Genomic DNA, 21197 nt, shown 5'->3' with positions numbered 1-21197 from the left:
AACACCTCACACCTACCATCCTCTGTGCAGCACACACAGTGCAGAGAGCCAGTGGCAATGGCAATGACTTTCTTCCCCTGCAGCCCTTGGACCTGCCGAGGTCTTCGAACATGGTCATCAGATCCATGGCCCAGTCTGTGATAATCTCCTTTGCCCCTGCACACAAAGGAAGCATGGAATTTACTAGTGAAAAGTTATCTCATTTACTACACACCACCCTTCTGGTGCAAACTCTATGTTCCAGGTTGCAGAAGAAAACAAAAGCCTGCCACAGAAGTTACATTCTAGTATACAAAGAGGTAGTTAACACAGCTTTAGTTAAAAATCTCTTCTGATTTTAATTGGAATAAACAGAATCTTGCATACCAAGTATAAACAGCTCCAGACTTTGTGAGGGCGACAGAAAACTGGGATCCACATTCTACTTTAATCACGCCAAGGCCAGTAAGAGAATCAATCTAGAAAGGGAAAAGGTCCAATTAGACACACTTCATCAAGGTCCTTACAGCAGTTGCTGCAACCACACTGAGACTGAACTAAGTCTAGGAAGAACTCTGAATACACAGAACTCTGAATACACACTCCTGTGTAGAATATTTAGCACAACTTAAAATCATACTCCACTTACCCAAAGTCCTCCCAGAAAGTGGGCAGAAGCATCTGATGGTGGCAGACACGCCAACACAAGGCACAATGGGACACAATGCATGTCACCAAAAAAGAAGATATTTCAACTGACATGGAGGCACCACTCCTCAGCAATACCTGTGCATCTACTTACCTGCCTCCAACACTCTCTCAGAACCTAAGGCCCAGAGGGAAGGAACAACAGGCAACAAGACAGATGGCCAGGAGCACATGGGTCCTGCCCATCTGTCTGGGTCAATTTAGTAACATGATCTTAGTCATGCAGTCTGGTATGCATGGGGCCCGACCTTCCACATCCAGCATGAAAGGGTCTCACTGGAGCCCATCTCCCTGGTCATCACTTTTCCTTACCCAGCACACTCCTTATCCCTGCTCCTTATTGCCTCTATGAGTTTTCTCATACTTATAACCTCATATTTAATTTTAAATTTAAATTAATTAAGAATTCATTCTCTTAACTAGTCTTTCTCTACTTCCATCCCTTTCACAATGATTTGGTGATATCTTTCTCCAGCTCCTCCATCCTAATCCTTGAAGGTGTAAAGTCTGTGTATAAAACCTTCCTTACTCAGGAAAGTCCACAAGAGACCTTTTTTTTCACATTGTGGAAACATTTGTAACCTATAATGCAACTAAAATATCTACTTACCTATACTGGAAAAAGTGCCAGAGATGATGGAAAAGGAAGCCACCCTGAGCTACTTGTAGATACTGAGAATGTCAGAGTGACCAAGGGAGTGAATTTTAATTTTATTTAATTTAAATTGATTAAATTTAAACTTAAACAGACACATGTGACCAACAGCTACTGTATTGGGCAGGCAGCACAACTCTGGAAAGAAAAGCTACATGGTTGGGCCCAGGCTCTTCCCCTAGCTCAGAGGCACCTGGTGTGCGCCACCTGGTCAGAGCTCCCAGGAGTACCTGTACAGAGTGTGGTTCTCTGTTTTGCACCTGCACTCTCCAAGCCCAACAAGAGAAGACCCTGGGCACAGATAGGTTCTAGTTTCCTTTCACAGCACCCATGAACAGCAGCTCTACTCCACCACAGTGCTCATGCACTGCAGGCTGCTGAGTGGTAAGTACATGATCTAAACACATCAACTCATTTAACCTATACCAACCACCCACTGACAATGGCAAATCAGGCTGGCAAAGTTAAGAAACTGCCTCAACTCATGTGGAGCAATGCAAGGGACCCAGCACTCAGGGTACTAGACAGCTTCCTCATGGGGCTTCTTACAGAGTATCTGCCCAGAGAGACATAATAAACCCTTTCAGTAAGTTCTAGTACATCCCATAGTACTAGAGTGTGACATGGTATCTATCTACCACTGTAAACTGAAGGGATTGGGAACAATGTGTTACTCTATTTCTCAAGCAGGCCTATGTAGTAAATAAAACCAGAGGCTCTGTAAAACCTGAATTACATCCATTCCCCAAAAAGGCATTCAAAATATCTTACTCCTCTGGGCCCTTCACTCACATTGTACCAGATTACCAAATATTTTTTGTGAAGAAGGTAAAAATGAGGTTAAAATGCCCCTGAGAACCACACAGAGTGGGAGAACAATGGTCAATCTGAGGCTATGTAAACAGGAAATACCTTCATGGGCACTTTGCAGCCATCACTGCCTCCTCTGCCAAGCTTGCCATAGTCCCCATCCCCCCAGGACCAGACGGTGTCATCATCGGTGAGGCAGAGGGTCTGGGCATCCCCACTGCCACAGGCAATGTCTACCACACGGTGGCCCTGCAGTGCCTCCACCTTCAGAAAAAAAGGAACCTTGGGTTAACTGGCCATACACAATGAAAGCTTATCAAAGAGAAAACTTTACAATGCTACCATTCTTTTTTGCTAGGATGCCTATTTTAAGCCTTTATAATTTTAATAATTCTATGAGACAAAACAGAATACATCTTACTTTATTTAAATTATACTAATCTAAACTATAGGAAGCAAGTCTCGGTGTCCTGATGAGCCAATTCTGCTCTGCAATGAAGACTATTCATTTACCCCTTTGTATCACCACAAAGATACTGGGCCTTCTAGAAGCCAAAGCATTTTGTAGATGCCAAGTAACATTCATCATTATAGCTGACAGTAAAACAACATGGGGTTTAGGGGTGCCACCCCCCATTAGTCAATAATCCACATGTAACTTTTTACTCCCCAAAAGTTTAACTACTAATACCCTACTACTGACTGGAAGCCTTACTGCATGTTAATGCATTATAAACGGCAGAAAATACACAAAAATTCCAAGAGATCACTTTTTACTATGATATGAATTAAAAGAAAAGATAAGTAGGACTAGGAATGTAGCTCTGTGGTAGAGCATGTGTCTAGCATGCACTGAGGACCTGGGTTCAATCCCCAGCACCACAAATAAAAAAATAAATAGAGATGAACTGATCACATGGAGATGACCAGTGTCACATGGAATTTTAAACACATAACTGTTTACCATATTAGCAAGAGTAGGTGGCTATGTCATTATTACAATAGTACGGTTATGTACTATAGTTAATTTTAAGCAGTTATGTTTAATATGGCACCTTGTGTTTGTTTTTATTTCTCTCAACCTCAAATGGTACCATGTATGGTCTGTAAATATTTGTGTGCCTCAGTTTGGATAAATTCAACCTTTTTTTTTGCAGTGCTGGGTATTGACTTAAGGTCCTTGCTCCCACTAAGCTACATCCCCAACCCTAAATTTTAACTTTTTATAATAGATTTGTGTATATTTTATGGTAGTAAATAATAAAACAGACTGTTATCTTCGTATATTTTGTGCATTTATGACACACCTATTTATTAACTTTTTTTGATATTTCTAGGCTACCCAGTTTGTCTGAGTTTTTTCAAATTCTCAAAAAACTCCAAAAAATAATTCTGAATATAAATGGACCCACACACTTCAAACCAGTGTTGTTCAAGGGTCAATTGTATAAATAAAAGAATATTTCAAATACCACTGTTTAAATGGCCCATGGAATGAATGCATAACCAAGAATTTTTATTTCTATCACAAAGTAAACCTAGTTATAAATACTAAGCCTTTAACCATCAACACCAAAATTAAAAAAATATAGAATGGGAAATATTTCTGACATTTTAAAACTATAATAACAATAGCACACTACCCCCATACCACTTTAACACTACAGAGGGAGCAGCCACTTGGGCTTGGGCCTGGGCTTTTGAAGGTGGCACCTTCTCACCAGCTTTGGCTTTAACTGATCCTCACTGTCGCTGTGCCCCAGGCGGCCATACCGGCCTTTGCCCCACGTGTAGAGGTCGCCAGCTGCCGTGACACAGGCACTATGGGCTCCACCAGCAGCAACGTCAACCACTTCAATTCCTCTCAAAGATTCAATGACACGAGGGCGGTCACATGGACTGCAAGAAAAGATATCAAATATAACAAACAAATTTCAACTCTTAAATATTTGAAAACTTTTTAAAATATTTTAAATACTAAGTGTTTTGTTTCCTGTTCATCTAGTCAATGTGTACCACTCAACACACACAGTCCCAATCAAGTAATTATTAAATCAAGAAGAATCATTCAAACCTAAACTCAAGATTGCATAATTTCTGACCTATCTCCCTTAGGACACCTGAATTTCACAGTTCTAAATCAGGGGTTGGGAAGCTACTGCCCACACTGGGCTAAGTCTGTTCCATGGCCTACTTTAAAAGGCCTATGAGCTGAGAATGAGTTTTATGTTTTTAAAAAGTTACTTTAAAAAATTCTATGCAGGGCTAGGGATATAGCTCAGTTGGTAGAGTGCCTATATTGCATGCACAAGCTCCTGCATTCAATCCCAGGCACCACAAAAAAAAAAAAAAAAAAAAAAAAAAAAATTATATGCAAAGCCTAAAACATTTACTACCCAGTCCTTTACTTAAAATAGTTTGCCCAGTCTGCTATAAATCAACAATTAATTTAAGAAGTTTTAAAGTATGACTATTACTGGCCTGAAAGGTGGCAAACAGGGCTAACAAGTTTTCTTACTGAGTTTTGAAAATTCTTTATATATTTTGGCTATCACACCTCAGTCAGATTAAATGACTATAAATATCTTTTCCCAGGATGTAGCATATCTTTTTATTCTCTTCACAATGTTTTTCAGAGAACAGTTCATAATTTTTACAAAGTCCAATTTATTATGTCTTCAGTTTTATATTTTACCTTGATGACTAATTAGCTTTCTTCAATGAATCATGTCTTGGAGTTCAATCTGAAAAATCTTTGTCTAACCTAAGATCACAAAAGGTTTCCTCTCATGATTCACTCTGACTTAATGTTTGGATATAGTACAGTATAAATTTTAAGTTCATTTCTTGCTATAAGGGAATCCAATTATTCCAAACAATTATGGAAAAAAAACTATTTTTTTCTTCAATGAATTGCTTTTGTACTTCTATAAATGGTATACCAGAGACTGTGAGAAGTGTCATCTTTTCAAACTCACTTCATCCTTATTCTTCTAGTCTGCTATATTTCTTTCTTCTTTATGCTAAGACTACATTGCCTTGGTTGCCTTACCGCAGTTTTAAAACAAGGCTTGAAGTCAGACAGTACAAGTCTTCCTACTTTATTCCTCAATTTCAAAGTTGTTTGACTAGTTTAGTCCTTTCCTTATTTTGAAGGTAATAAATATTAATTTGCACATAATTTTAGGTCTTTTAAAAACCTTCACACTGCAACTCACAATGGATCAAGGACCTCAGAATCAGACCAGAGACTCTGCATCTTATAGAAGAAAAAGTAGGTCCAAACCTTCAACTTATTGGCTTAGGAGCAGACTTCCTTAAAAAGGACTCCCATAGCCAAGAAATAAAAGCAAGAATCAACAACTGGGATAGATTCAAACTAAAAAGCTTTCTCTCAGCAAAGGAAACTATCAGTAATGTGAAGAGAGAGCCTATAGAGTGGGAGAATATCTTTGCCACTCATACTTCAGATAGAGCGCTAATATCCCGAATCTATAAAGAACTCAAAAAACTCTACACCAAGAATACAAATAATCCAATCAACAAATGGGCTAAGGAAATGAACAGACACTTCACAGAAGAAGATCTACAAGCAATCAACAGATATATGAAAAAATGTTCAACATCTCTAGTAATAAGAGAAATGCAAATCAACACTACCCTAAGATTTCATCTCACCCCAATTAGAATGGCGATTATCAAGAACATAAGCAACAATAGGTGTTGGCGAGGATGTGGGGAAAAAGGTACACTCATACATTGCTGGTGGGGTTGTAAACTAGTGCAGCCACTCTGGAAAGCAGTATGGAGATTCCTCAGAAAGCTTGGAATGGAACCACCATTTGACCCAGCTATCCCACTCCTTGGCCTATACCCAAAGGACTTAAAATCAGCATACTACAGAGATACAGCCACATCAATGTTCATAGCTGCTCAATTCACTATAGCCAGATTGTGGAACCAACCCAGATGCCCTTCAGTTGATGAATGGATAAAGAAACTGTAGCATATATATACAATGGAATATTACTCTGCCATGAAGAATGATAAAATTATGGCATTTGCAGGCAAATGGATGAAATTGGAGGATATCATGCTAAGTGAGATAAGAAAATCTCAAAAAACTAAAGGACGAATGATCTCGCTGATAAGTGGTTGAGGACATATGGGGGGGGGTAGGAGGGGTTAGTGTTAGGGTTAGGGATAAGGAGGGTGGTAAGAATGGAGGAAGAAAGGAATGTATAGAGGGAAAAGAGGGGTGGGAAGGGAAAAAAATAACAGAATGAATCAAACAACATTGCCCTATGTAAATTTATGATTTTTAATAAAAATAAAAATAAAAATCTTCACACTGGACTGGGGTTGTAGCTCAGTGGCAGAGCACTTGCCTAGCATGTGTGAAGCACTGGGTTCGATCCTTAACACCACATAAAAATAAACAAATAAAATAAAGGCATGCTGTTCATCTGCAACTACAAAAAAGATTTAAAAAAAAAAAATATTCACACTTGTAATCCCAGTGACTCAGGAGGCTAAGGCAGGAGGATCACAAGTTCAAAGCCAGCCTCAGCAATTTAGCAAGGCCCTAACCAACTTAGCGAGACCCTGTCTCAAGATAAAAAGATTAAAAAATGGGCTAGGGGGATGTGGCTCAGCACCCTCTGGGTTCAACTCCCAGTTAAAAAAAAAACATTTAAAAAATGTTAATAAAAATATCTGAACTTAAAAAACAAACAAACAGAAAAACTTTACCAGTATTTTATAGTTTCTGTCTGTAGGTGATCCACATTTTTTTTTTGGTCAGATTTATCCCTGAATATTTTTATTTTGAGACAAAAGCACTGTAAATGGTGTTTCACTTTCTGATTACATTAGTATGTGTACAGATGGCTTATGTATGGATATTCTATCTTGCAATACTGTTAACATCATTTATTAGTTCTACTAACTTTTGTAGATGCATCAGATTCTCTGCATAGATGTTGTTATCTGCAAAACAGCTTTAACTCTCTTTCCAATCTGAATGTCTTTTTGTTTCTTCACAATGCTGAACTGCCTTTACTAAATAAACCTCAGTAAATGCTGAATAGAAGTGGTGACAGCAGACATCCTTGTCTGATCCTGAAAGGGCAGTGTTTCAGTCTCTCATCACTAAGTACCAAGAAAGTTTAACACAGATGCCCTTCATCAGGTTAAAGAAAAGGATCTTTGACTCCTTGACTGCTGGAAGTTTTTACCAGAAATGGATGTTAAGAGTTTGTCAAATGCTCTTCCCTCCTTCATCTACTGAGATGATCACGTGGTTTTCTTCTTTACATTAATTGTTCCAATGTTGAACCAAACTTGCAATTTCTGGCATAAATTCCACTTGGTCACACTGTATTATCTTTTTTGTATTATTTTTAATTGATTTCCTAAAACACTGAATTTTTATATCTATGTCCATGAGGGATATTGGTCTACATCTTCCTAATAATGTCTGAATCTGGTTTGAATAAAGCTATCTTCAAAATTGGAGAGAATTCCTTCCTTTTCAATTTTCTGAAAATGTTTATGAAGAAATGGAATTATCTACATGTTAAAAATCACCAGTGATTTGTGCTGGACATTTGTCTACAGCAAATTCATTTTCTGAGGAATATGTGACTTTTGAGGAATTTGCACAACTCTTCTAAAAAGTTAAGGTTCTTTGTATCCTTATATTTTGTGATCTTTTAAATCTTTTATATTTTGTGATCTTTTAAATCCTTTAACATCTGCACACCTTGTGGTGATCAAAACTCCTTCATTCCTAATATTCCTACAATTGATAATTTCTTTCTTATCAGTCAAGATGGAGGCTTTATTGATTATATTTGCCTCAAAGAACCAGTTTTTGTTTCTCATGATTTTCCCCTTTGTGTGTGTGTGTGTGGGGAGGGTCTATGTCATGGGTTTCTGCTCTGATTTTTCTTATTCCCTCTCTTCTGCTTCCTTTGGACTGCATCTGCCCTTCTTATCATAGTATCTCCAGGCAGATATCATGGTTTTAAGAGCACTTTGCACTTTTTTTTTTTTTTTTTTTTTGCGGTACTGGAGTTCAAGCCCAGGGCCTTGTGCTTGCAAGACAAGCATTCTACCAGCTGAGCTATCTTCCCAGTCCTGCACTTTAAAAATATGTATTTTGTGCTAGAAATTTCCTTCTAAGCACTGCTTTTGCTGGACTTCATACATTTTGATATGCTGTTCCATTTCCACTCTGCTCAAAATTACTTCTCATTTATTTTCTGATTCATTCTTTAATGCATCAGTTATTTAGAAGTGTTTTATTTATTTTCTAAATATTGGGGGAATTTTTCTAGAGATATGTTTGTTGATAATTTCTAACATAATTCCTTGTGAACAGAGAATATACTTTGGTTAACTTGAATCCTTTTGATATATAAAATTTGTTTTATGGTCCAAATCATAGCCTATAATGGTAGGTGTTCTATGTGCATAAGGAAAGAAATGTACTTCTGTCTAGTACAGTGTTTTTAAAATTAGGTCAAGTTAATTGACAGTTATTCAAATATTCTATCCTTATTTACTTATTTTATCAATTATGAAAGGAAGGGTATTAACATCTGTGACTGCAATTGTGGGTTTGTTGATTTTTCTTTGGGGTTCTAATATTTTTTAAAATTTTATTTACTTGATATGTCTATTATTAGGTGTTTAGAATTAATATTTGTTTAATTATTATGTCCTTTTGATAAACTACTTCATCACTAAGTAATTACTCTTTTAATCCCTATCAATATTATTTACTGTAAAACCTCCTTTGCATGATATTAATATGGGCATTCTAGTTTCTTTTCATTAGTTTTAGCAAGGTATATTTTTCCATCCTTTTGATTTTAGTCTATTTATACATCTATATTTAAGGTGGGATCACTGTAAGCAGCATTTGTTTGATCTTGCTTGTATTTCCATTCTGATAATCTCTGACTTCTAATTCGGGTGTTCAGATAATTTCATTTGATGTGATTATCAGTATAATTGAGTTTAGATCAACATCTTGCTATATGTTTTCTACTTGTCCCATGTGTTCCTTGTTGAATTTTTCCTCTTTTTCTGCTTTCTTTTGATTGACTATGTCGTGATTTCACTAAACTCCATTCTATTTCTTCCAAATACCCATTTCCCCTCCTTTGGTGACTCTAATTATGAACGTATTAGGCCATTTAAAGTTGTTCCATAGTTTGTTAGTGTTCTGTTCGTTTGTATACCCTTTATTTATTATTACTTTTTTAATGTTTCACCCTGGACAGTTTCTACTTTGAGAATGACCTTTTCTTCTACAATGTCTAATCTGTCATTAATTCCATCCAATATACTTTATATCGCTGACATTGTATTCTTCATCTTCAGGAGTTTGATTTGAGCATTTACATATTTTCTAGGCATTACCTAACACATTCAAGTTTCTCTCTACCTTCTTGAAGATATAGCACATGGTTAAAATAATTGCTTTAATAAAGTTCTTATCCAGCAATTCTATCACTGTCATGTCTTGGTCCATTTTGATTGAATGGTTTTTCTTCTCATATAGGTTGTATTTATTTCCCTGCTCTTTTGTATGTCTAGTAGTTTTTTAGTAGATACAGGACATTATGAAGTTTACCATGTTAGATATTTGTTATATTCATAAAAACAAATAATATATTAAGTTGCTTAATTATAACTTTGGTAGTGGGATAATGGCTACAAGTAGTATATGATTGATTTTTTTCCCCCTACTATTTGACAACACCATTTTTAGTACACTAATCAATGCTCTGTGAATTATGAGGATTCTATTCTCTGTCTCATGAGAGCTCTGGGAACTGTTTCTTCTAATCCTTTTCGGGTGAGTGTTCCTTGGCCTTACACATGTGACTGCTGTATTCAACTCTGCAGGTCCCTGGAGTCCTCTCTTTGTACAGCTCTCTTCTCCTTTGTACTCTGCATACTCACAGCTCTTGGCTTCCCTGGACTTCAGTTCTGCCTCATGCACACTGAGGATGTCTTCAAGCCAGTGCCTGGACTTCTCCTTCATGTGCCACATCCCAGAAACCTTTTACAGACAGTCCACTGGGGAAATTTTTAGAACTACCGTTGTTTCCCATTGTTGATTTCCAGTATCTTTAGGGTTATTGTTTTGTACATTTTTTCCAGCGTTTTAGTAATTTCTAGGATAAGGAAGACTGATACTATTTCAATTTGGCTGGTAGCTGTCATTAATCTGTAAAAATGAATGAGCAACCTGGTTCTTCTGCTTAAAAACCACTGTCATTTGTACGTCTTTCCCCGTCGAATTCTTGCCATTTCCTTTGTGTTTACAGTTTAAGTACTACATGACACACAAAAAGCCAAATGTGATTCAATGAATGATTTGGAGAAGAAGAACAAAAAGAAGTTTTGTAATCATAAATCAGAAATTCAGAACTGATATTTTTTCCTCCCAATAGAGGAGTGTTATAGGTAAGGCTACATGTTGGCATGTGAACCTACCTATTTCTGCCAAGTGAGTCACTATTTAATTTGAACAGATGGTTCTAAATGTTGTTTTGAAAAACAAAGTGCTAATATCCTGTGCCAGCACTGAAACAAAGGAAAACCTAACATTGAAAATGATGTTTTCACATAATACCTTCTGTTGCCATGTCCCAACTTTCCATCTTCTGCCTCACCCCAAGAGTAAACTTCTCCCTCTGAAGAGAGGGCAAGGCAGTGTTTTCCTCCTGAGTTCACAGCCACCTTCTTTATGAACACATGCTGAATGGACTCCAGCAATGTTGGGGTAGAGACCGACTCTGTCCCTCCAATTCCTAGTCTGCCACCAGCACCATAGCCAGTGGCATACAGCTAAGAAAACAAAAAGAAATAGCAACATTAGATTTCACTTAAATATCCCTAGATTTTAAAATTAACAAAACCCAATCATATTCTAACCATTTTTACCACAAAGTAATAAAATTTCTAAAACTTTTAGTTACAGATGGACATAATATCTTTATTTATTTTTTTAATATTTTGTTTTAGGTGTAGGTGCACACATACCTTTATTTCATTTTTATGTGGTGCTGAGGATTGAACCCAGGGTCTCACAGACAATAGGCAAGCGCTCTACCACTGAGTCACAACCCCAGCACCCAGAGTATTAAATTTACATTTAAAAAAAAAAACACAGAATATCTAACAATCTCTATCAAAGCTCTAACAATGAAAAAAAAAAACTTGACTATCAGAAATCACAAATTCACAAAATCTGTTTTGAAAATAAGGTCTTCTCCATGGAAACTTTTCCATTTTTATAAAGAATATTAGCTATAATTAATACTAAGAAAAAAAAGGTTTAATTATCTACTATATGCCAATCTCTGAAAAATAAACCCATGGAAACATCTCATAGAAAAACTATAAATATAACATATCATCAAGGCAGCATAAAAATCACACAACAGGGGCTGAGGTTGTGGCTCAGTGGTAGAGCACTTGCCTAGCACATGTGAGGCACTAGGTTTGATTCTCAGCACCACATAATTAATTAATTAAATCACACAAGAAAAAATAATAATTTTTTTACTGTAAATTAATAATAACTGTTTTGGGACACAAAATATCTTTATCACTAATTAGGGAGAAAAAAGATCAGATTGACATTTCCAAATGCATGACAAACATCCCTCCTAGTATGTATTTACATGGTGTTTCATCCTGAGGCTCCACAGGGTTGCTCCCTCAGTGTGACCACCAATGAGAAGTAAGAAGAGAACAACAAAGAAAGTTGCCTTTCTAAGCATTAAGTGAAAGGTGAAGAATCTCCCCTGAGAACTTATACCCACAAAAACCAGTCCTCGAGTTTATTTTTTGTTCTAAATTTATACTACTTATGGAGTAAAATCCTTAGTAAAAAATTTAATTTTAAAATGGATTTAAAAAAAATGGATTAAGTTGTTAATGTCTCAAGTTTATAAATTCTCTTTGGATTCATTATTTTAAAGTATGCCTCAAAGAATTTCTGAATAAAATTTACTAAGGAAAATGATAAAGCACATAGTTTTTTTTTTTTTTTAAATTACATCATATAAAAAAGGAAAGAAGGCACCAATATTGACAGCTAGTAGAAGAACAATAGTTTTATACTATGTTTAAAGAGATAAAAGTTTCAAAAATATGTCCACGGACTAAGAGGATAAAAAATATCCCAAAGCAAAACTTCTAGAAACTATGTATTAAAAAGCAAATTACACAGAGGGGAAGAGAAATTAGATCAAGTTAAAGAAATTATCCAGTATATGACAGAGAAAAAAAAAGAGGAAAGGAGCAGCAAACGATATAAAGGAAATACCTTCTCATTCTAACACCCATCACTTTGAGGTAGAGACCATACAGAGAATATAGGAGAAGCAATACTTGAAAAAAATAACTGGAAATTTACCAGAATTGTTGAGAGATGTCCCCTCCCTGCTTCAATCCCTTACCTCCTAATCTCCTCCCCAGTCCACACCCCCCAAAAAAAAAACCATACACAAAACAAAAAATGGGAAAAAGAAAAGAGAAATTGATATCTAAATATACCACTATAAAACTGCACATTACCAAATAAAGATCTTAAATGAAGCCACAGACAAAAGATTTATTATCTTAATTTCTGTAAAAATTAGTCTGACTGTTGACATCCCATTAGTAACAATGAAAGTCAAAACACAGAAGAATAAAACCTTTAATGTGCTAACAAAATTATCAACTAAAAATTTTATACTCCAAAACAGGAGTTGACAAATTATGGTCCACAGACCCTGTTTTTGTAAACAAAGTTTTACAGGATCACAGTTATGCCCACTTACCTTGGAAAACAGGAAGAAAAAAAAAATTTTAAATACACAAACAAAAACAATCAGAGAATTAATCGACTACAAACTAATTAAAGGAAACTGAAAAATATTCTCATTAAGTAGAAGAAAAGCAACTATGAGATCTGAGAGACAAGGAATGGTGGTGAGCAAAGACCTGTGTCATGAAAAGCATGTTCTATGTAAAACAACAGGAACAATGTCTAGGGGAGAGGGAAATCAGAACCAATACAGAGAAAAGCAATGGATCAGTATTTAGCCTGTTTGGGTGGTATGAAATACTGTTTAAATTTGGTTATAAATAACCAGGAAACATCATGTACAACCACAAGAATGAGAAGTTATACTCCACTAATGTATAATATGTCAAAATACATTCCATTGTCATGTATAACTAAAAAAACAAATAAAAAACTTTTTAAATAAATAAACAACCAGGAAACAACTAAAAGGCAAAGAATTTTCCAGAAAACAAATAAAAACGGAATATATTTCAAGCTTTCTGAAGTTGCTCCCATTCCTGTGGCAGCAATCTGCCTCTGACAGATTTCCCAATGGTCCCAGCTTCCAGATATGCATGCCCCGTGTGTTCTCCTTGAATGTGGGCTGGACCTAGACAGTTCTTTTGAGTGGAATTAGGCAAGAACGATGAAGCATCACTTCTGTGATTTGGTTACACTGGCCTGGAACTTCCATCTTGCTATTAGTCTCTTTCTTGGTAAAGCTTTCTCCTGCACTCTCCCTTGTTCATTGATGAAGCTGGTTACTACACTGGGAGCTACTTTTACAGCATACAGCACAGACCTGAGTGACAGTGACTCTCCCAACTGCTCATGAAGGACTGAGGCCTCAGCCCAACAGTCCACAAGAAACTGAATCCTTCCTTGTACAACCTTAAAATGACTACAGCCTGGTCAGAGATTCTAGGCTGGGGGAACCAAGCTATGCCACATCTACAGTCTTAGCCCAGAAAAGTGAGATGATAAATGTGTATTTTTGCAAGTTAAACAGATAACTGATATAATACCAAAGCTAGACAAGGAGTGTGTAAGACAGGAACACTAGTCTCACCCAGTAACATGAACCTCCCAAGAATCTTAAACAAAATATTCACAAACACAAACTGAAAATATACAAACAAGTGTTCTGATCCAATTGGGTTTATCCAGAGAATGTAAGTTTAACATAAGAAAACTCATTAATTGAATTCACTCTATTAATTCACTGAAGGAAAAAAAAATCTATAAAAGGACTTTTTTTAATGCAGAAAGAATGTTTGACAAAAATCAAGATACATTCATGAACAGAGACAGAAGGGAGTTTTCTTAATTTGACAAAGAAAGTGTGAAATATCCCACCACACTGCTTCAAAAACATGCCTGACATTACACTCCAATTCCCAACCAGGAGGACTAGCTCCCTTTTTTCCACCCAAAAGGAAAAAAATAAACAAAAGTGGGGTAAACTAGAAAGTAACAAACAACATTCATTTATGGACTATGGCTTTCTATAAAGAAAATACAAAAAAAACAAACAAACAAACAAACTTTGAGACACAGTAGAAAGAAAAGAATAAAGTCACTAGATACATAGTATGTTAACATCAACCATTTCTACATATTAGCTGCAACAGGGTTTGTCTTTTTTAAAAGATAACAAGTACAATAGCAAACAAGAAAGGAATATATCAAATAAATGATATGAAAAAAATTATACTTTTGTATATGTGATATAATTCAAAATTTTAAAATTGAAAAGCTACAGAATACATCTAAAGATTATATTTAGAACTATAGCTACTTCTAAGCAATTGCTTTATGGCACTACTATACATATTGAGACAGTATTTCAATATAGATCCTGAGATAGACAAGAATTAAATAACACACCTACACATAACTGTCTCAAACTTAATGACAGTATGACACAAAAAAGGCATCTTTACCTTTCCATCAGCTGTCACTGCAAAAAGTGTCTGTTCTCCTCCAATTAACTGCACTGGTCTGAGAGTTGCAAGAGCTTCACATGGAGTAGGAACTTTAACCTTTGCACCTTCAATGCCCCCAAGCTGCCCCCTATGATTATGTCCCCATCCATAAATAGTTCCACTGCCACCAGCAGAAAGAGTCCAGTCATCTGGCCGCCTGCAACAAACATTAAAAGAACATTTGACATAGGAAAAGAATTTCACATGAAACTCTTTCTCTTGCAAATAACATTATTTGTTTCTGATATAATAACCTGTTCATCCACTGTACAAGTTGTTCATCTTGCTCTCTTTTAAAAATGTCGTGGCTCTCATGGAGAATGTCCATGTTTTCACTGTCTGCCATTAACTCACGAATTTTCTTAGCCACCTAGACAACATTATTATGAGAGTATGAATTAAACACTTATCCAAAAAATAAAACAAATAAATATTAAGAAGACAAGAGGAATTGCTGCCCAGAAATATGAAGGAATGCCAATGTTAACACTGTGATTTTATACTTAATAAATAAAATTGATAGGATTACCTCAAGTTTAAACTACCAACAACTGTCAGGGCAGTAACATTATCTTTAGTTTACTAAAAATAACTTTTAATTGAAATTCACAGTGTCAGTTTACTAATAATCTCCTATGTGTGTCTTTTCTTTATGGTATGTCTTGTCAAGAGAAATTTTTATGTGTGTCTCTTTTCATGCTCTAAATTTTTAAAAAAATGCTTTTGCATTACAAAAGTGATTGCAAAATAATGTGCAATACCTCATCCAGAAACAAACGGGGCAATGGTGTTCTTTTGTCCAGGGCCACAGCAACGCGGGAGGCCATGCAGTATCTTCGGAACCAAGCCCATTTGTGTGTCTCAGCACAGCAAGGGAGAGTGTCTAGTTCCAGGTCACAAGCAAGAGCCACCAGGACCTGGAGCCACCAAAATTTAAACGAAACAAAAAAGCACAAGGATGCTTAAAAATACAGCTAACATTCTAGTTGAGTAACATGATTTGCTAGTAAGAAGATTGTGACCAGCCACCTCCCAAGGTTTCTGAGGACTTTTGAGGAGCTCCTTATTACTTCATCAGTGATGTAGTTATTCCTAACAGTTCTTAGAAATGCACCTTAAACACAGGGACCTCAGATCCTACAACTGCTTCAATACCCTTGGCCTACATTAACAAGAGGACCCATGCATGCATCTCAAACATGCTAATATTTAGACAATGGGTTAAGGTATAATTATTTCTTGAGATGTTTTCATATTCAACTTCAGCCTTCAAAGAGGCCTAAAACATAGTACTCTACCATCACTATACTATTACCTTAAAGAATGGGCTGTGAAGCAGCTGTTTTCCACCTCTCACAATAGGATCTTCGTATTCAAACTGCCTTTGCAAAGCTTCTGGGAGGCCTTTCACCAAAGCAGCAAGAGCACTGCCAGTAAAACTCTTAAAAATAATAAAATGAGATTCTATTGCAGGAATCCAAAACACAGAGGAGCTATCAGTTTGTTTTGTTCAAAGGTTTCATTATGTTGTGCTATTCCTCTTTAAAAAATGCTTATCTGGACAGGTACTGTGGTGCACACCTGTAATCCCAACAGCATGGGAGGCTGAGACAGGAAGATCACAAGTTCAAAGCCAGTCTCAGCAACTTAGCAAGGTCCTAAGTGACTCAGCAAGACCCTGTCTCTAAGTATTTTTTTAAAGGCAGGGGATATGGCTAAGTGGTGAAGCACCCCTGGATTCAACCCCTGGTACCAAAAAAAAAAAAAAAAAATTGTGCACAAGGCCCTAGGTTCAATCTCCAGCACCACACACACAAACACACACACCTAGACCATAAATGCTGAAGTAAACAAAAAGCTAAAGGGATGTGAACATTACAATAAAAGGGGAGTGTGAACATTCATCTAAGAATGTTTGGCACCAGTCTCAATACAGCTATTCCTGGAGAACTATCCCTCTCTGGCGTGCAGAATGTGCCTGTGCCCTTGCATGACTAGATCAATGTGAACTCTCCCATGCAGCACAATAAAGGGGAAGTGGTCAATCAGATTCACTTGTTAGGTCCAAACACAGTACCAGCACACACAGCTGCTAACACATCGATTTTTTAACAAACCAAAGTCCAGCAACATAAGGAAAAGTCTGGATCTGCAGAAGGCCTCCTTATGCTCAGATAAAATTTCCCAACTCATCTCAACAATTTAAACAATTTAAGTGACATTTTATTCCCAAAGGATCACATGTCTAGAAACCAATACTACAAAGCTCCATACCAAGGCTCTGGTTTCCCCATCATTTTCTCCAAGCAGCCTATTTATGTTAATTGACTGCCCAAATTCTGTTGTAAGCAGCTTCCTCAATCTTTGAAGGGCCCACATTCTGTGGCTGGCAGCTGAAATGAGCAAATAGGAAACATAAGGAACTTGATCATTTTCTTCCAAACAGTAAGACAGACATGACTATGAAGATTCCATTTACCTAAGGCACTCAACTGTGCACATGCTGCCAACGAGGCTGCAAGGCGAGGAACAATGCTTCTGTTAGAGGTGAGATTAAGCCGGAAATCCAGGAGACAGGTCACCAAGTCCATGGATGGACAGGAGAGGACACAGCGATCAGAGAGGAGGTCCTTGGGGCCTGTGAAGGAGCACTGTCAATGTTCCCATGTGTGATAAGGCTGGGAGCACCCCATAAGAAGACACCAACAAAATCGACAAATCTGGCTAACAGGGGTGGCCTCACCCACAAGGAACATAGCAGTGAAAAGTGTGCTGGCAACACCACTGTCTAGGTTACATGCTCTGTGCCCTTTTCATGTTAACTGTAAATCAACAGCTTTAAGAAATGTAACGAGCAGCAACTACTTTCCACATGGGGTGAAGATGGAGTACCAGTACCATGGCAGCAGGATGGCTAACATGGCTCCCTGGGGGCTGATCCTTGCCTCAGTGGGAACTTTGACAGCACTTGCCCCCAACACAGCAGGAGAAGGCAGACCCTAAGTTACTAAATGAAAAATGTGTATGATTCCACATTGCCTGGGTAACAATCGCAGCTGGTCACCAAACCCTGATGGCCACAGCAGCTCCCTTACCTGCAGCTGGCATGATGGGATAGACTGTGAAGCGCCAACCCCATCCATTCACAGACCCATCGCTGATAAACTTCCACTTCAGCTCATCCCCTGGGATGCGCAGCTCACTGGACCAGTCAGACCACTCTCGACCTGGTAAAGAAAAGCACACTCTGGGATTAGGTTCACTCCAACATTCAGTCAACAAAAATTCCTTAAATACAAAGTAAAATCATTCACACCAGGTTAGAACCTCCTACCCAAGCTTTTTCAAGTTTAAGTTCACAGTAATACCACTCTTGGTGAATGGCATTTTAATTCATCTGCCCTTTCACAGGATCTTATTTAGCCCCTGAACTAAATATTGAAGAGACTGTGAGGGCAGGCAGACACTCTCCTGACACAAGTTACCACCCAAAGGGGAAACGATCACACACATGACTAGGATACAATGTGAGAGGCCCGCGGGGCCAGCCAACATATGCCCAGGTCAGGGCTGTAGGCATATTTCTGAGGAACATCAGATAGGATGGCAGGTAGCCAAACAACATGAGAAAGAACCTATCTTCCCACAAAGGGTTCATATGTAGAGTTCAGCAAGGCCAGGAAAAGGTCACCCACAAAGGAGAAACAGAGTAGCCTATACAGCCAAAGGCCCAGGGTGCTACCAATGACAGCATGTGTGATGGCATCTCAGAAGAGCCAGGGAGAGCCAGGCCAACTTTGTGTTATAGAACCATCTGGCAACAGCATGGAAATATCCTGCCACACTTTCTGTTGGAAGCAGAGACACATCACATCTAACAACAGTACCAAGAACTATGCTGATAGACATTTGTCAAAGTGTCAGAAAAACTCATGCTCATCATGAATATACACTTCATCCAAAGCTTTCCACCAGGGATTTAAATAACATTATGTGAGTAAAGTTTTACTGGGACACAGCCCACCCACTCACTGACATATAGTGTGCGAGCACTTAGGACAAACCACATGTGGACCACAAAGCCTCAAATGTTTACCACCTCGTCTTTTACAGGGAAAATTTGCAACCTCTTATTCAAGGATGAAGGATGAAGAGATCTGAAAAGACACACACACAAACTCTATACCAACAATTTTAAATGTGGGATCAATAGCTCCCACTCAAGTGCACAGAGCATAGCAGCAGAACAGAGATAGGACAGCACATGATGCTACTTATCTACCCCAGCATTCAGCACTCCACAAACTAAGTCCTCACAGAAATCAATAAAAAACCAGATTCCTTTAAAATCTCTGAGAATGCCAACCAGGACTGCCACAGGCCTGGCACTCTTATACTTCTTTGGCACTTTCTCCAACTGTCTAGATGAGGCTGGCTGTGACCCAACAAGGGCCAGTTCTCATGCTGGTCACTCAATAACCCTCTGCCCCATCAATGGCACCTACCACATGGCTAATTATTTTATTTAAAGTACTGGGAAGAGAAAAATAAAACCTACTATATTTCACAGCTAAACAGCTCATTGTGCCTTCTTCAAAGCTCCCACATGAAACAATATTTTGTCCTACAAAGGTTAATGGTTCCCTTTACAGAGGCACAGGCAAGCCGACTGTGCCCTACTTAACCTCCCTTCCTCACCTGATCGCACAGAAACAATCCTGTTGACACCATCCATGACTGTGAGAGGGTCATGGCGCCTTTCTGTGGAGCACTGCCGGTCAAATTCCACCCTGAGTCCTTCTGCACCTGGAGGACAAGTGAGCAGAAAATAGTGACCACTCCCAGGCAGCAAAGTGAAAGAGTGAAGCTAAAGTTTATTTAAGGGTTAACAAGGAACTGGCCTCTAAATCAAGCACTTGACCACATTTGTCCCTATGAACTGAAAGACCAGAAAACACTTCCACGTGGCCAATTTGTTTTGTGTTCTCATTTCAGGGCAAACTTTTATCCTACAACCCCAATAGTTAGAACAAGCTTTATGCAAATTATGAAATGTAAGGAGGGGTACAACAGTCCGGATCTCAAATGTGCCACAAAAGCCCACATTAAAGGCTTGGTCCCCACGGTGGTGCTACTGGGAGGTACTACTGGAAGGCAGTGTAATCTTTGAGAGGAGGAGCCTTATGTAAAGTCTTTAGATCACTAGGGGTGTGACCCTACAAGGAATTTTGGAACTATTGCCTTCCCGTGTCTCTTTTTGCTTCCAAGTCGGGAGGTTAAAAGTTAGGATCCACCATGTGCATCTGCTAGGATGCACTGCTTGCCACAGTCCCAAGGCAAAGAGCCAACTAATCATGGACTACAACCTTCTAGACTGTGGTCCAAAATAAACCCTTCTCTCTATAAATTGATTAACTTGGGTATTTTGTTTTAGGGAAGGAAAGCTTACTCTTACTATCATAAGTGAGTTTGTGAAAACCCCTGATTTGTGGTCAAGTATGACAGGAGTTGTGGGTAAACTAGAGACCCACTATATGGGATTGGTGTCTGAAGAAGGAGCTGTTTGTAAGACTCAGTCATTAATCTTCGGCTGCTCTGGACAGTGTCAAAATTAAATTCAACTGTGGAACTCCCCAGTTGGTGCCCACAGAGAACTTGATAATTAATTGGTGTGAAAGTCCATGTATTTTGTGCCAAAAGTGCTGAGAAGAGGAATAAGAGTTTCCCTTTGGGCTGAAATGTTCTATGGTCCAGCAAAGGACAAGTAAGAAAGAAAAGGCCTGAGAGGAAAAGAAGGAGGGAGGAAGGAGGGACCTCATGCAGGGTTTGCATCTCATTTTAGGTTATAAGGATATACTGGTGGGCTTTACACAGAGGAACAATAGCTATAATTGATTTTAAAATAATGTCTTTGGATGCTGAATTGGGGGACATAGGAGGTGGGGAATAGAGGCAAGACAAGTGGTCTTTTTGCTTTTTAAAATTTCTAACTTTCATAAGTTAGAAGGTAAAAGTTAAAAAAAAAAAAAAAGGTTTTCTGAATGCCACCTAATTCTAAATGTTGAGGAAAACAAATTACACATAAAAATAAGCAAGATAAAAGGATTAAAGCCAGCCAGGCATGGTGGCACATGCCTATAATCCCAACAGCTTAGAAGGCTGAGGCAGAAGGATCCTAAGTTTCAAAGTCAACCTTGGC

The 21197-nt window shown here is 37.9% G+C and overlaps 1 protein-coding gene across 2 annotated transcripts in view; it reads right to left on the bottom strand.

The window, feature by feature from the left end:
* HERC2 (HECT and RLD domain containing E3 ubiquitin protein ligase 2) overlaps positions 1-21197 on the bottom strand; it is a 204370-nt gene that overhangs the window by 17177 nt on the left and 165996 nt on the right. For both annotated transcript variants that reach the window (XM_079128427.1, XM_079128428.1), the window contains exons 71-83: positions 19697-19804; positions 18094-18225; positions 17478-17636; positions 17273-17391; positions 16314-16439; positions 15760-15915; positions 15253-15368; positions 14957-15155; positions 10806-11020; positions 3874-4051; positions 2255-2416; positions 367-458; positions 17-156 (exon numbers count right to left, since the gene is read on the bottom strand). In XM_079128427.1, coding sequence (XP_078984553.1) covers positions 17-156; positions 367-458; positions 2255-2416; positions 3874-4051; positions 10806-11020; positions 14957-15155; positions 15253-15368; positions 15760-15915; positions 16314-16439; positions 17273-17391; positions 17478-17636; positions 18094-18225; positions 19697-19804 — 1902 coding nt within the window. The remainder of the gene's footprint in view (positions 1-16; positions 157-366; positions 459-2254; positions 2417-3873; positions 4052-10805; positions 11021-14956; positions 15156-15252; positions 15369-15759; positions 15916-16313; positions 16440-17272; positions 17392-17477; positions 17637-18093; positions 18226-19696; positions 19805-21197) is intronic.

Source organism: Sciurus vulgaris (genome assembly GCF_902686455.1).
Source record: "Sciurus vulgaris genome assembly, chromosome: 2".
Lineage (NCBI taxonomy): Eukaryota > Metazoa > Chordata > Mammalia > Rodentia > Sciuridae > Sciurus > Sciurus vulgaris.
This window is presented reverse-complemented; position numbering and strand designations above follow the sequence as displayed.